Source organism: Parasteatoda tepidariorum, chromosome X1 (genome assembly GCF_043381705.1).
Source record: "Parasteatoda tepidariorum isolate YZ-2023 chromosome X1, CAS_Ptep_4.0, whole genome shotgun sequence".
Classification (NCBI taxonomy): Eukaryota; Metazoa; Arthropoda; class Arachnida; order Araneae; family Theridiidae; genus Parasteatoda; species Parasteatoda tepidariorum.
In genome coordinates, this window is record NC_092214.1 from 13,858,853 (window position 1) to 13,874,922 (window position 16,070).

Below are 16,070 nucleotides of genomic sequence, written 5' to 3' on the forward strand. Positions count from 1 at the left end.
ATGCATTTGAAAACAACAAAATACTTTGAAATTTGTTTTATATTTCAATTTATTTGTATGATCTGACATTATTGCGATTAAAACAAAGTAAAACCATTTCAAAACATGTTCCCCCCTCAAGCCTCCTTTGAATACATATGTTTATTTATGCTGCTTAATTGAAACTATATAGTGCAAAAGTTAATATCAAAATAGGTAAATATCATTTATAACATCTTTTCCTTAAATTCGGAAATATGTCAGTTTTTCCCAAAGTGTGGTACCCTCAAGGGAGCAGTTAACGAGGGTTCTTATGCGAAATATCTTGCAACAAACGAAAATTACAAAACAGTTTGTTTATGCTGCTTAATTGAAACTATATAGTGCAAAAATTAATATCAAAATAGGTAAATATCATTTATAACATCTTTTCCTTAAATTCGGAAATATGTCAGTTTTTCCCAAAGTGTGGTACCCTCAGGGGCACAGTTAACGAGGGTTCTTATGCGAAATATCTTGCAACAAACGAAAATTACAAAACAGTTTGTTTATGCTGCTTAATTGAAACTATATAGTGCAAAAGTTAATATCAAAATAGGTAAATATCATTTATAACATATTTTCTTTAAATTCGGAAATATGTCAGTTTTTCCCACAGTGTGGTACCCTCAGGAGAACAGTTAACGAGGGTTCTTATGCGAAATATCTTGCAACAAACGAAAATTACAAAACAGTTTGTTTATGCTGCTTAATTGAAACTATATAGTGCAAAAGTTAATATCAAAATAGGTAAATATCATTTATAACATATTTTCCTTAAATTCGGAAATATGTCAGTTTTTCCCAAAGTGTGGTACCCTTAGGGGAACAGTTAACGAGGGTTCTTATGCGAAATATCTTGCAACAAACGAAAATTACGAAACAGTTTGTTTATGCTGCTTAATTGAAACTATATAGTGCAAAAGTTAATATCAAAATAGGTAAATATCATTTATAACATCTTTTCCTTAAATTCGGAAATATGTCAGTTTTTTCCAAAGTGTGGTACCCTCAGGGGAACAGTTAAAGAGGGTTCTTATGCGAAATATCTTGCAGCAAACGAAAATTACAAAACAGTTTGTTTATGCTGCTTAATTGAAACTATATAGTGCAAAAGTTAATATCAAAATAGGTAAATATCATTTATAACATATTTTCCTTAAATTCGGGAATATGTCAGTTTTTCCCAAAGTGTGGTACCCTCAGGGGAACAGTTAACGATGGTTCTTATGCGAAATATCTTGCAACAAACGAAAATTATTCAAAAACAAAGCTAGCCATGAAAATTTACGTATTTTTCTTTTAGCTATTTTTTTGCAGAGTTAACAGTTAGTAACTAGTTGTGTCAACAGCCAATTGAGATTTTTAACTTTTGTGCAATTTTTTTATAGTAAAAAATACATTTATTTTTTTATTAGTGGTACACAGCGTTACGAAAAATTTAGAAAGGGTGCACAAAAGTCATAAGTTTGGGAAACACTGAAGTATGAAAAAGTAAAGAAAAAAGTTACAAATTTCTACAGAAGTATGCAACTGTTCAGAAGATATATCACAAAGGTCCAATAAATAAAAAACTTATTTCACTCTATCTCCCCTTATTTATATATAAACAACAATAATGACAGTTTTTGACATTTTTTAAAAATTTCTCAAGAAATACTTTGAGTAATTTTGGAGGTTTTTATTTCAAGCGATTTTTCATACCTAGCAATGAGAGCTTTCGAAGTTCTGAGGGACCGATAAATAAAGAAAACAAGTATTTTTGAACACCCTCTGCTAGAAAATCTAACAATAAACTTCTATGGATTAGTGTTATTTTTCATAACTGCATAAAATTTCATAGCTTAAATTTTTATTTAAGCTATGAAATTTTATAGCTTAAATTTCATAGCTTAAATTTTTATGGAGATATAGGCATTTATATGTATATACTATATAAAAAATAATAAAAAATTGTCTTACGTTTTTTTTGCTATAACATTAAAAATATACAATAAATTTTAACAATATTTTGGGAGCAATTTAATATTATTTATAAAATTATTGTTTTAAAATTTGAAGAAAAAAAAATCATTAAATCTGCGCAAGATATGAGCATTTAAAGTTGCTCTTTTATACTGCGCATGTGCGAAAAAAATGTAAAATTTTTTTCATAATTTTTTAATCAATCGTATTTGGCAACCAATAGAAAAAGTCTGATTTGAATAACTTTCAAATTTAATAAGCTTCAAGTAAATTTTCTAAGTTGTTTTTGTATTTTAAAATAAAGCTAGAAACAATAAGGTTTTTTTCACAAACTATATTTGCAAGATTGATTAAAAATAACACTGGCATTTGGGGGGATCTTTGCGCATTATTATTTGTTATTATCTTTAGTTTTATGATATAAAATAAAATTTGCGGAAAACCCCCTATTAGTTAGATCTTTATTTTAAACAGTACGAAAACTGCTGGGTGAAACTTTTTAAATTTTTTAGATATTCAAATAAAACTTTCTTCATTAGTTGCCAAATACGATTCACTACAAAATTAAGAAAAAGAAAGTTTTAAATTTTTTTTTACGCATGTGCTGTATAAAAGAACTATATACTTTTATCTTGCACAGTTCTTAGCGATTTTTTTTAAAATTTTAAATAAATAATTTTGTAATTAATTTTAAATAGCTCCAAAAATATTGTTTGATTCCATGTTATATTTATAAAAAAATAACAAAAAAATGTAAGACGAAAAAAGCATTTTTTTTATGAAAATGTCCATATGACCTTAGGTTTACGAAATTTTATGCAGTTATTGAAAATAACAACCAAAGTAATCGATACAAGTTACAAGCTTATTGTTTAATTTTTTGGCAAAAGGTGTTCAAAAATACTTGTTTTATTTCATAATTAATTGTCGGTCCCTGAAAACCTTTGAATGCTTTAAACTTTATTGCTAGTTATAAAAAATCGCTTGAACTAAACATTCCTGAAAAAAATATCTTTTAAGTATATTATGAAAAGTTTAAGAAAATGCCATAAACTGAGTGTTTTTTCCAATTATTGTTAATAAATAAAGATTAATGAAAAGAGAAAAATTATTAAAACAAAATATTTCGCATTTTGCAAATAATTCGAATCCCAGCTGTGGCTGGTTGATATGAATTCCGCACCCGGTTCAGATTGACCACAGAGCTGACGTAAAAATATCCTCAGTGGTAGACGGATCGTGGGTTAGAGTCTTCTTGATGTTAGTCTAGCCGTGGGAGGTTTACGTGATTTTCCTCTCTATGTAACGTAAATGTTGATTAGTTCCATTGAAAAGTTCTCCACGAAGGCAAATTTCTCCCAATACTTGATCCAGGAGTTCCCTTGTCTTCTGAATTTGATTCAAAATTACAAGTCTGTGGGGTAGTAGTCCTAAACACAAAACATTGGGTTGACTCAGGGCTAAAGAGAATAGAAGGGCTAGTTCACTCCGCTCTTAGAGCTGAAGCTACGATTTCCCTCCTTATGACGTCACTGTATCCACAGATCTCGGAAGATCGCATGCAAAGATATTATGATAACTTTGCATCTTTCTCTTTGTAAAAATAAGTTAGACTTTTTCTGGTTATAAGCTTTCAAACTTTTCGTAATTAACACATTATTTCCATTCATAAACATAGTTTAAAAAAACTTTCTTGGCCGTTATATTAAAAAAATACCAATTTAAACTTATAAAAATATTTTACTAGTTGGCGAAAATGACACTATAAATACTTTATTTTAAAAAGTTCAGTTTTAACTTTAATTATTAAGAAAAATGAAAGCATATATCGACACTTTTTTATCTTCATATTCTTTTATAACAATAAGTTGAGTTAAATTTAGAATCCCCGATTTTAAAATATGCCGTTAATAGAAATTTGTTCTTACTTAATCATTTGGAAACATCAACCTTAAACTCTAATTATTGAAACAAAATAATAATTTAGGTTCATAATGACATTAGAAATTTTACAATTGTTTATAGATATTTAAATTTAACATGATATAATTTGTAGATATTTAAATTCAAGAGAATATAATTTTTAAAAGAATCATAAATATTTAGAATAACTACATTAAAAAAATAAGTTATGAAATTAGGAGAATTTCAACTGTACACTATATATTTTACTTATACTTTTTACTTACCTTTTAATTTTCTTTGACTTTATCCATTTTTTAATTTTTTTCACAAGCCGAATTTTTATAAAAGTTCTTAACGATTGAAAAAATGTATTGTTGTTTTATATTAACTGTGTCATTTCTGAATCCATTCTTTACATAGTTGTTCATTTACTTTAGGGAACACGCAGAAAATTATATTTTTTCCTTTTGTGTTTCTATCAGAATTTTTGCAAGTTGCAATCGCGCAAACTGGCATTTTTTAATAGTTTTAAAATTTTGTAAATTCACGGCAAAAACTGAGGAAAGTCATTATAGAAAATAACAAATGTCTTAGAATATGTCACAAAGAGAAATGCTCGAATATTAGTTAGAGCTAGTAAGGCGAACGCTCTGTTCTTGAAGTATAAGTGCGAGCTTTGCGCCCAAGTGACGTCACTAGAGAAAATCGGAGGATTGGCGCGGCGAGAGTTTCTTCAAAGGAGTGAACCAGCCCTTCTATTCTCTTTAGCCCTGGGGTTGACTGTTCAACGATAGTATATATAATACAAGTTATCGTTTAATGATTGATTATAAAATGAAATAAAATTGTATTAACATAAAATTAACATGAAATTAAAATACTTCAGAAAATTAAAAGTGCAATCACAAAGGCACCGAACAATATTTCCGTAATAGGAAAGAGCCCCTAGCAGCGTAAGATAATATTTCCGATCATGTTTTCCAGGTAATAATTTTTCCAGGTGTGTGTGTGTGTGTGTGTGTGTGCGTGCGTGCGTTCTGTGTAATATAAAAAAATCTCTTGATGTTATTCTTTTTTTGTAAATCTTTTTCTTAATTTATTAATCAAAACAAATCGCTCTTTTTCACTCTTTAACAGTCACATTCTATCTTTTAATCTATTTTTGACTTCAAGTTATACATTAGTTAACATTTTATAGTTTTCCTTCTAGCTAACCGTGAGAAAGATAATTTTTCCTTAACCTATTCAATAGACCAATTATAATTATTAAGATTTCCCTTATCCCCTACAAGTTTAACTACAAACAAAACATTTCACGGATTCAACTTTTATTGAGAAGTACTTTGATTTTGTGTCACTAAGATGATTGTTCTCTCTTTAATAATTATTTAATAAATATTTTGCCCTTTCCTCTTGACAACGACATTAGAAGTCGTTAGGATAAAACAGTAGGGAAGATAAACAACTGAAAATGCATCCGATCAACGTATTCATCAAACTTAAATATTCACTTGTTGTCTGAAAATATTTTGATGTAAAAAGATTGGAATACTGATAGGTTTACAATTAAAGTGAAGCTTTTTATTCTAAATGTTTCTCAGGAGTCATGATATTGTTATTAAATTGGATTTATTACTTTTAAATCTTTGTAAACAATTTTTACCAGAGTTTATCTAAAACATAATACTGATTTTTTTTAATGGAATTTATATTGATGATTAATGATTTTGTTTATCTTTTGTTCGAATAATAATTTCGAAATATTTTACAATGATAAAAGTAATTATGGCGTGACAAAAATTATAAATAAAATATTCAAGTACCAGAAAATTTTAAAACTAATACAAATAACTTGGAAAATGAATAAAATACTTCAAAATTTGAATTGAAATCAAGATAAACAATCAGACATTAGTTCACAGCCTGGTTAAGACATTTCCATAAACAAACCAGGTAGCTGAGAATCAATTCTAGTATTAGGATAAGACACAAGTATCAGGGTACACTCAAAATAGAAATATTAGAATTGACTAATACAAAATTGTGACTAATAAAACTACATGTATCGTATAGATTTAAAGTGTAGATTATAGTATAGATTTAAAGAAATTAACTTTGATATGTGGAATTGCTTTAGATTAGTAGAAACTTTTGTTAAATTTCGATGTCTTTTAAATATTAATTTTGATCATACAAAATTGTTCAAACACTTTTTATTGATTTATACAGATATAGTGATTGTGTTCAATTTTAATAAAATTTAACTTTTTCATAGGACACCAGAACACATGTTGTGACTGAAATTTTTGAGACTGAAAAATCTTATGTGGAGTCTTTACATGTTCTAGTTAATGTGAGTATATGATTGTGAAACTCATTTCATTTCAAAAATGAATGTTTATTAAGACATACATTATTAAAAACATCCAGAATGAACTCTCTTGATAAAATATCAGGGGAAACAGTAACTAATAAATTTTATACAAAATAAACTACACAGTTTAAACATACTATGATAGATAAAAGAAAAAAGAAGGGAATATTTACCATTTCTTCAAATAGTAAAACATTTCAAACATAACACAGCTTCTCTACCGTTTCCAAGATCTTTCATCATATCCAATTTTTTTAGATGCTTTTAATAATCCATCCTCCTAAAAAGTTTAAAACCAGTCCAGTTATCTTTGGTTAAGAGTTAGGACAGTATCAAAGGTTAAAACGATTAAACAAATCCTAAGTACTTTTCGTGTTTGATTTTGTAACTTAAAATATTATCTGCACCAATTAATTGGAATATTTGACCTCTTTGAACTATTAACATGGAGCGTTTGTAAAAAGTGCTTAAAGGTGCTTATTTTCGTTTTTTAAAAGGCCTTAAAGGTGCTTTTTTCGTAGGATGTTTTTAAAAAGTGCTTTTCGAAAATGAGATTTTTTTTTTCTTTACCAGGTCGATTTTCGCTGCATATTATGCAAAAGCTTCACATTGTTCTATTCAACGTTTTCACAATTCATTCAACCATTATCCATTTCAGTGTATCGTCGGTCCGTCAATCATGTTACATATTTGATGAAATACTTGGGAGTCTACTGAGCTGGATTTGGTTAGATTCACTTTCATGTGCAACTCCGTTGCATTTTGCTCTCAATTTCGGACTTCATTTTCCACCCTTTGAAATCGAACCGAAAAATCTCTCGATCTATGGTGGCTAATATAATCACGAAAAGAGTTCTTTGTCAGACCCAGTCATTTTATCATGATCGTGTAAAATCTTTGAAAATTATTTTGCAGTTTGTTAATGTATATTGTGCTTAAAAGTATTTTTTAGTGTTTAAAAAGTACTTTAAATTTGCTTATTTTTTGTTGAGAGATTTGGCTATGCACGCTGATTAAGATTGAGTCCTAGAACTTGATCCGATTATTAGATCAAAAATTATTCAGAATAGTCCGTTTCTCTCTCTCTCTCTCTCTGTCTCTAGTTTTTTTTTTTTTTTTTTTTGCATTAGCTTTTTTTAGAAAGTTTTTTCTAGGAAGCTTAAGTTTAAAAATATGCACAAATAAATTGCCAACAAATTGTTTAATTAAGAAACTATGAAACATTTTTTGCATTCCGGGGGTATTTCTAAGTGCCACAATAGCTCTCTGAATTTCACACATAAGAAAAAAAAAGTATGCCTTCTAAATATTTGCAAAAAGATGGATTTTGTTTACTCTAATGAATTTAAATCGATTCATAAAAGTTTTCTTTATTTATCTGAGGAGGCTTGTAGAGACTTTTTGAGGGAGACAACCCCTCCAACGCTTCCCATTGCTTATATTTTTAAGAAATGTATGAATTTAAAAGCAAAAAGTCATTAATTATTATAATTTAGAGAGCTTTTATGGGAGAATGCTATAACGCGGAAGAAATTCTCCTCAATAAATAATTTAAAGTATAAAACAAGTGAGTTCAGGAAGACCTAGAGTAAAACATGAAGTTTCAAAACTCAAGCAAATTAATGGAAGAGAACTTCCGTAATCCTTCTGTAGTTTGTTTTTATTTTGAAAATTTCGTTTCATAATTTGAAACTTCCTAACTTAATCTAGGTTTGCCTCACTTTCTCTATATTTTAAATTACTAATTGAAGTGAAAAGGCGATGAAACAACTCTCTCTCCTAACTAAGTGGTATGATATCGATACTACATATTTTAAATTAACTACGAATAAAATAGATAACCTTCAATCTGTGAAAGGGTTCCAACTGAGATTTAACGAACCAACATCACAAAACGAGGTGAGCAATATAAAATGCCAAAATTCATGACTTATTCCCTTAATCATAAATACTCGTCATTTTTGAAGATGGTACAATTTAGGAGGATGCCATGCAGAGGAAGAAAAGTTTCATCGAAAATTCTCCATCATTACTAATTTAAAAGAAAGAAAACAAAAGTTCAGGCAAACCTAGAGTAAGTTATGAAGTTTCAATTGCTGAAAAAAATACTTCGAAATATTAAAATACAAACCAATTATTAGAAGTTCTCCGTTGCATAATACTAAGCTGTCATCTCATAATTTATTTAAAATTTTCTTTTCAGTATTTGAAACTTGACGGCTTACTCTAGGTTTGTCTGAACTCACTTTTTTTTATGATACACATTTTAAATTAGTTATGAAAGAGAATTCGTGAGAAAATTCGAGGCTCTTCACGGCAGACGGAACAGTTTTCTTTGGAACAACATTCGCTCGAATGTTAAAATAAATCTACACGAGAGTAGAATTGCACTTGTAATCTACACCTTCACGAGGGTAGAATTGCACTTGATTTAGCTCCACAAATTCGGTGAGTATCCCCTTCGCGGGGATTTAAAAGAGTCCACAAATTTTGTGCATATCTCCTACTTGGGATTTCGAAGTTCAAAAAATATAACTCGGTATTTTCACATCACGGTCGCGAGCCCCCATTATCTGTAGGAATTTGTGGAGCAAGGGAGGAAAAAAAGACAATAATGAAACTTAACATTTAATGTAATAAAAAAAGGAAATAAGTTTAACAGCGATATCATGACCGGGTAGAGCTGCCTACACGCAGGTTGCCGGATCAAGAATGAAAGCTAAATCAGATTGTTCTATGGAAAAGAGTAAGAGTTATTAATTTCTTCGGGACTTTTTCTGCCTGGACTCTATATGGCACCGTGGATAACGGGACTTTCCCTTCTAATCTGGCTTTCGCCTTTACTTTAAGAATTATTTGTAAACAACGATAAATATCGTAAACACAATATTTTTCACAATATTCCTCTGTATTCTTCTACTTTCCACGTGAGAGCCGTTCAAGAACTTTTTAAACGGTTGAAGTTGTTGTTTACTTTGGCCTACTCAAATGCAAATAGACGTTAGATTGGAATGGCAAAAAGCGGTATGTATTGCTGAAAAGTTTGTAAGGTATAAATTATTTAGATTTTATCTTAGACATATCTATATTTATATCGAATCTTAGTTTTAAGTCTATCTCAGATAAAGTTTTATCCGAGTTATCATCTACCAGTTAACATCTCGTCCGTAGAACGTCACCCAAACCCGAGAGGGTTTGGTTGGTAGGACGTTGGGCTCGTTTTCTTGAGTTCGAATCCCGCCGGTTAAATAAACACCCGTTTTTTAAATGATGACTGGTACACGTTAAAACTGTTGGGGTCACTAAGTTCTCCAAGTTCCCATAGCAAATCTATACCTCTGTGGTACTGAATTGAAGATTGATTAATCTCTAATTCAGGTCAGAATTACGATCTGTGGATGAATAAATGAAGTACCGATGGGTCCTCCTTGTAAAACGGGCTGTTACGCGTGGTTGAATTCGTATTCTTGGCCATAAATGGGCAACAGAAAAATAAGACACGCACCCTCTGCCTTAAAAATTCGCTTTGTTTCAAGCAGGCTTGCTGATAATGTCTTGTGGCATATGTAACAACAACAACAAACATGAGAAAAATGCAGTACAGTAAATAAAGGGGAAATAATTTAATATTCCTAGAGAGACCCCTGGGGACCACTTTTGTAGGTCATTACATACTTGTATGTAAAACCATGTTTGGTTAGATATGATGATGTAATACAATTTATCTGTAATAATCTAGATCCCAGCGATGGCTGGTTGATACAAATTCCTCACCCGGGTTGCACGAACCACAGTGCAGACATAAAAATATCCTCATTGGTAGACGGATCATGGGTTAGAGCTCTCTTGCCGTTAGGCTAACCATGGGAGGTTTTCAAGGTTTTTCTCTCCATATAGCGCAAATGTGGGTTAGTTCAATCAAAAAGTCCTCCACGAAACAAATTTTTCCCAATGCTTGATCCAGGAGTTATCTGGATTGGGTTCAAAATTACAAGGCTACGGAGTTGAACATTGGTAGTCGTAAACCCGAAATTGGATCGGCAGTTCAAGGACAGTTATGAAATAAAGTAATCTAGACTAGTGGTTCCTAAACAGTGTTCCGCGGATCCCTAGGGTTCTACGGTAAAATTTAGAAGTTCTATGTGTTCGGACTTTTTTTTAACAGTTTTTTTTTTCTTCTAGCATTTTTGAAACCTGATATTGTATGTAGATCTGATCAATAATCATTATTTACTTATATTTCCGTTGCCTTTACAACATTATTAAAGTAAAATACTAATAAAAGAGAAAGGGCAAGAAATATAACTTTTTTAATTACAGTTTCTTCTTGAATGGCGCACCAGTCCAGGTTGAGCCATAGTCTTCCTCAGGCCTTCTTCTTGGATTGTCTCTTCCACTTTATAACTTTTTCAAGCCAGTCTCCTCACCAGATCCTTTTTTCGGGCTCCAGATGGTTTTGCGTCAATCAATTCTGAGTATAAATAGGTGAACTGCTTCGAAACTGTAGTCACCTATTTTTAGATCATTAAAACTGTTTTGTATTTGGCTGATTGAAACTTTCTTTGCCTATTTTTCCAAGGAAAGAAAGGACTGTTTGAGAGGCAATGTCATCAGCAAATGCAAAAATTTACTGAGTATTGTGGAAAATTGTTCCTCTGGTGTAAATTGCAGAATCTTTAACTATCTTTTGGAGGTTAAAGAGTTCTCTCTGTTTGAGGCCGTTTGAAAAATCGACCGTTTCTGACAGGTTGTTCCGTACCTAGACTCAATATTTAGTTTTATTTTAAGTGATTGTGACCAGAGCTTCTCAGGTTTGTACAATACTCATTGCCTGTATGAGTAACTTTCTATTTACTGAGTCATAAATTGTTCTCAAGTCAATAAATAAGTAGTGTATTTTAATGTCCATTATTTGTCTCAGGCTTACTTTCCTGAAACTGCAAGTATAGTCACCAATAATGGTTTCAGTAAATGCAGCTTTTGAATCAGAATAATTTATAGAACGATCTTTTTAATGTATAGTGCAAATTATGCTCTTTCCAGTCTTCTATACGAAATCAAAATAGTGATGGATTTCTTTAGCATTTCTAAATTCAGCAGGAGATTCTTCCATTAAGAAGGATGACTGCAGAACAATCGTTATTATTAGGGTTAATGTCTCACCCTGTTTATTCATTCCGTCATTTAAAATAAATCTTGTCTCTGGACTCTTTCACGAAAGAAACCTCGCAAATGGTCTGCCGTGGTCTCTTTTTAGCCCTTTTCTCTATAATCATTAACTGATTTTATTGAATGCCTCCGTTTTGCCTTCCATTTCAAAAAGGTTTGATAATTCATCTTTAATTTCTAAGAAATGATCGGAGTCGATTCGATGGATCTTGTGAATTCATTCAAATTAAATACTGAATGCCATTCTCAGTGACCGTTATCATTAGTTCTCTTGTGTAATTGTTGGCCTATTTTAGCCACAATGATCTTGAGCAGCAGTTTCTGCATAGTGTTCCCCATAGAATAAGCATTATTGATATAGTTGAAAGATCTTCCTTGCACAGTTCAGAAAGTCAAGAGGAAATATATCTTGTTTTTCCTCTCATTCCATCCTGTCAAATTCCTCCATTAAGAAATATTAGTCCTTGGCGCAGAACATTCCATGTACCGCAGGCAGCCGGGTATTTCATAAGAAGAGATTTTTACTGGACTAGTTGTTTGTGTTCGTTTTCTAGTTTGGGTGGCCCTAACCTGCTCGCGACAAAACACAAGATGAGAACACATCGTTGTGGATTAATTACAGTTTATTGGATAAATTATGAAAAGTTGCAATAGAATATCGCGCTTTTTAAATCAATAACTAAATTTGCTGCAGAAATATGGTTTCCTAAAAACTATTTCCAACGTTTATTGCAGCTGTTTTTCAGCTTATTTTATTTCAGCATAATTATGATATTTATAAAAAAATAAATTCATGATTAAAGTTTCAGGACTATGAATTCAACTGTCCGACTTAAAAACAAATTTAAGATTTTTAATGATAAAACGATGAGAAAACAGCCGACCAAATTTTCAGTTTACGAGTACCGATGCTCAATATCGTATCCTTGTAATTTTGAACCCAATCCAGAAGACAAGGGAACTCCTGGATCAAGTATTGGGAGAAATTTGTCTTCGTGGAGGATTTCTTGATTTTGACCCGCATTTGCGTTACATGGAGAGGAACCACAGAAATCTCCCAAGGTTAGCCTGATGACAAGGGGACTCTAACCCATTATCCTCTTACCACTGAGAATATTTTACGTCCGCAGTGTGGTCGGTGCGAGTAGAGTGCGGAATTCGAATCAACCTGCCATTGCCGGGATTCGAACCCGGTTCCCGTCATTGAGAGACGAGCCCTCTATCCCCTGAGTCACCACGGCTCGTATATACATATATATTCACAATTGTCTTTATTTTGTTTATTAAGTCGAAGTTTATTTTGTTTATTCTGCCGAAAGGTGGTAATTCATTTAAGGTTCATTAACCGTAAGAAATCTGACACCGCATAATTGATAAAAAAAAGAAATAAAATAAAATAATAATGATAAATATTTCTAAGCTGAAAAATGCAATAATTTTGAACAAAAAATTTAAATGACTATCTTTTACATACGTTATAGAAAGATCATTTTTACGATTAAAAATATATAAATTTCCAAACTGTGAAAAAAAGAATAAAAAAGTGGAAAGTTAGGTTAATCAAATTGAAGCAATCTTATGTGAAATGTGTTTTTCAACTTGTTCTGGTTAATTTATCTGGTTTTAAATCGAAATGGCCATGTAAAATAACGAAAATTAAAGTTATTTAATTGATAAACAGAAATGTTCATTTCAATGAATATTTTTAACATTGGTTGCAGTAAAGATCATCTTCACTATTAAAAAAATATAAATCTCAAAACTGAAAAAAAAGTGAAAAGTTATAATAATATTTCAATATAATAATAAAAGCTATATTAATATAAAATTAAAGTGGAAAGTTAAATAAAATTAAAGCAATTAAATAAAATTAAACTGCAATATTTGAAATGTGTTTCTCATCCTGTTCAAGTTTAATTTATTACCATGTAAAAATGGAAAACGAAGTTATTTAATTGATAAACAGAAATGTACACATTTGGAAGAAATGATAATTTATAATTCTGGTGATCGGATAAATTCTTTTCCTTCATCAAATGCCTTAAACTCAGAAAAATAATACATAAGAAGAGTTCTCAAAAAGTTAATTAGCACAAATAATCACTTTGATTATCCCATATGATTTTGATTAAAAAAAACTAGATAAATTGCATTCGTCACTACCTCTCTCTCCAAATGTTTCAGAAACAAATTGTCCCATTCTTGAAAATATGTTGTTGTTTTTCTTAATTAAATCAACTTTTATTACTGATAATAATAAAATTTTACGGAATTTTTTGATGAAACTTTTGTATTAAAAATATTTTTTCGTTATTTTAATTATTTAAAGTATAAGTTGAAGTTAATTTTTTGTATTGTAATAAAAATTACCTTTGTTTATATAAATTATTGTTGGTTTATAAATGATATTTTATATAGTTTAGTTCAAATAAACAAGAATAAATGTGTTTCAGTGTTTCAGCTCTACTGTACCGTTATCCTATAAGATAAGAATAAAATAGTAAATTTAAAAGAAGATTAATTACCCAATCTTGTCATTTCCCTGTTTTTTTGAAGTAACAGTTTTTTTTCCATCAGTATATAAAACTGTACCATTTTTTTGTCAATGAAAGCAAAGGGTTTGAAATTAGTTTAATTTCACTAAAATAATGCTGACCTTAAAAAATTGATATAAGATAGTCTCTCTTAAAAGTAGGAAGAATTATTGAAACAACGAAATAAAATATTTTTTCGAATAACTTTGTTTTTTATTGACTGAAAAACAGTGACTCTTGTTTAAACTAAAATACTTTAAATGATGACATCTTTTCAATTATTCACAACGAAACATAGCTTTTTTATTAAATTAAATGCGTTTTTTTATAGAATTAAATTTCCTTTTTTTTTATAAAATTAAAGATAGCATTTCATTTTTGAATGAAAACAAAGTTGTTAAAAAGACTAAAAATTCCAATTTTAAAAATTCAAAGGTCTTAATAATTTAAAAAATATAAAACAAGAACAAAATCCATGCACACAAATAAACAGTAAAATCATGATCTAAAATACTATATAAATGCAGTTCGATTTAGGAATATAAAAAAGCAATTTATATGTAACCATTCATATAAACAATTCTAACAGTACATTAATACGCAATTTTGTATGTATTAAATAATTTAATGTAAACATTTGCTTACCTCCTGAGAAATCAATTTCCTTTTCATTTTCTTGCAATTTAAAATAATGACATTTATGTTTAAAAAGAAAGTTTCTTTTGCAAATAATTTTAATTAGTCTCAATTAAAGTTAAGTTTTAATTTGAAAGATTGAACAAAATAAAAGTTAACAAAAATTTATATTTGAAATAAAAATAGTTTATTTAAATTACGCAATTAAATGAGCTAAAGATTGAAGTTTAACAGAGAGTGATTAGAACGTTTGTTTCAGAAAAAGTCTCTTGACAAATGACCAAAGTAAATGTCAACAAGTCATCCCCTTAGATCTCTTATTAAAAGCTTACATCTGTTTTCCGAGAACATCTAGATAATTGCTTGTTCAAGACAACTGTGGCAACTTATATATGGTTCTGTAAATATATGACATTTTATAAAAGGACAAAAGATCCCAGGGTCATAAAAATGATAAAGGCAATTTAAAGAAGCAAAAGGACATTTTCCTATGGTGTAAAGTGGAAGGAGATCGCTATTTTTGAGGAGTCAGATAACTGTGAGTAAACTTGGTTGGTGGTCTGAAAGTGTTGAGAATCAAGGAATGCTTTAATTAAAATATATCTATTAGGCAGTGTAGGATGCATTTATTACTTTTTCCAGGGTAGGGTGAAAGAGTGACAATTAGTTTAGTTTTCTTTTTTAGCACTAGTTTTATTTTTTTATGCAGTGCTCTTCTTCTCTTTTCGTATTTTAGTTTTATTTTTTTAAATAAATTAAAAGTTATCATATGTAGAAAAAAATTGAAGCAAAACAGAAGTATTTTTCTAGGGAGGAAAAGTTTTTTGTTTCAATTTGAAAAAGAGCTACTAAACTGAAAAGAAAAGTAGTTTCTTTTTCTGAAATTACCAATTCTATTTTACTTTATTGTAGCTAATGTGAAAGTTTCAGAAGGGGTGGCTCACATTATCTTCCTTCTCAATTAAATTTCAGAGAAGAATAAAATTTTCTAATTGGAAGATAGCTTTAAAGTTGAAAATAAGAGTTAAATTTTAATTTTATTTGACTTTATTTTCGCGAATGTCTGAATTTTAGAAGGGCTGAAGTATATTCTTCGCCCCCTAAATTAATTCAAGGGGAAAATAAAATTTTCTTTTTGGAAAATAGCTTCAATTTTTTTAAAAGAGGAATAATCAATTTTACATGGTTTTATTATTGCAAGAGTCTAAATTTCAGAGGATACATTTTTGCCCTCCTTTCTTCAATATCAGAAGAAAATACACTCACTATAATTTAAGAGGGAAATGAAGTATTCTATTTGGAAAACAGTGTCGAAGTTTTAAAACCTTTTCTAAAAATACTTGATTTTATTCTATTAATGTCTAAATTTCAGAAGATACAAGACACATTTTTGCTCTCCTTACTTCAATATCAGAAGAAAATACTCTCACTATAATTTAAGAGGGAAATGAAATATTCTATTTGGAAAA

The 16,070-nt window shown here is 29.8% G+C and overlaps 1 protein-coding gene and 1 long non-coding RNA gene across 4 annotated transcripts in view; one reads left to right on the forward strand and one right to left on the reverse strand.

Moving 5' to 3' along the window:
- Positions 1–16,070, forward strand: part of LOC107452153 (rho guanine nucleotide exchange factor 17) — a 264,039-nt gene that overhangs the window by 67,126 nt on the left and 180,843 nt on the right. For all 3 annotated transcript variants that reach the window (XM_071187520.1, XM_071187521.1, XM_071187522.1), the window contains one exon: positions 6,164–6,241. In XM_071187520.1, coding sequence (XP_071043621.1) covers positions 6,164–6,241 — 78 coding nt within the window. The remainder of the gene's footprint in view (positions 1–6,163; positions 6,242–16,070) is intronic.
- Positions 32–14,980, reverse strand: LOC139427044 (uncharacterized). Its single transcript, XR_011638195.1, has 3 exons — positions 14,611–14,980; positions 6,436–6,542; positions 32–3,413 (listed from the first exon to the last, which is right to left on the reverse strand). It is a non-coding gene; the product is annotated as an uncharacterized lncRNA (long non-coding RNA).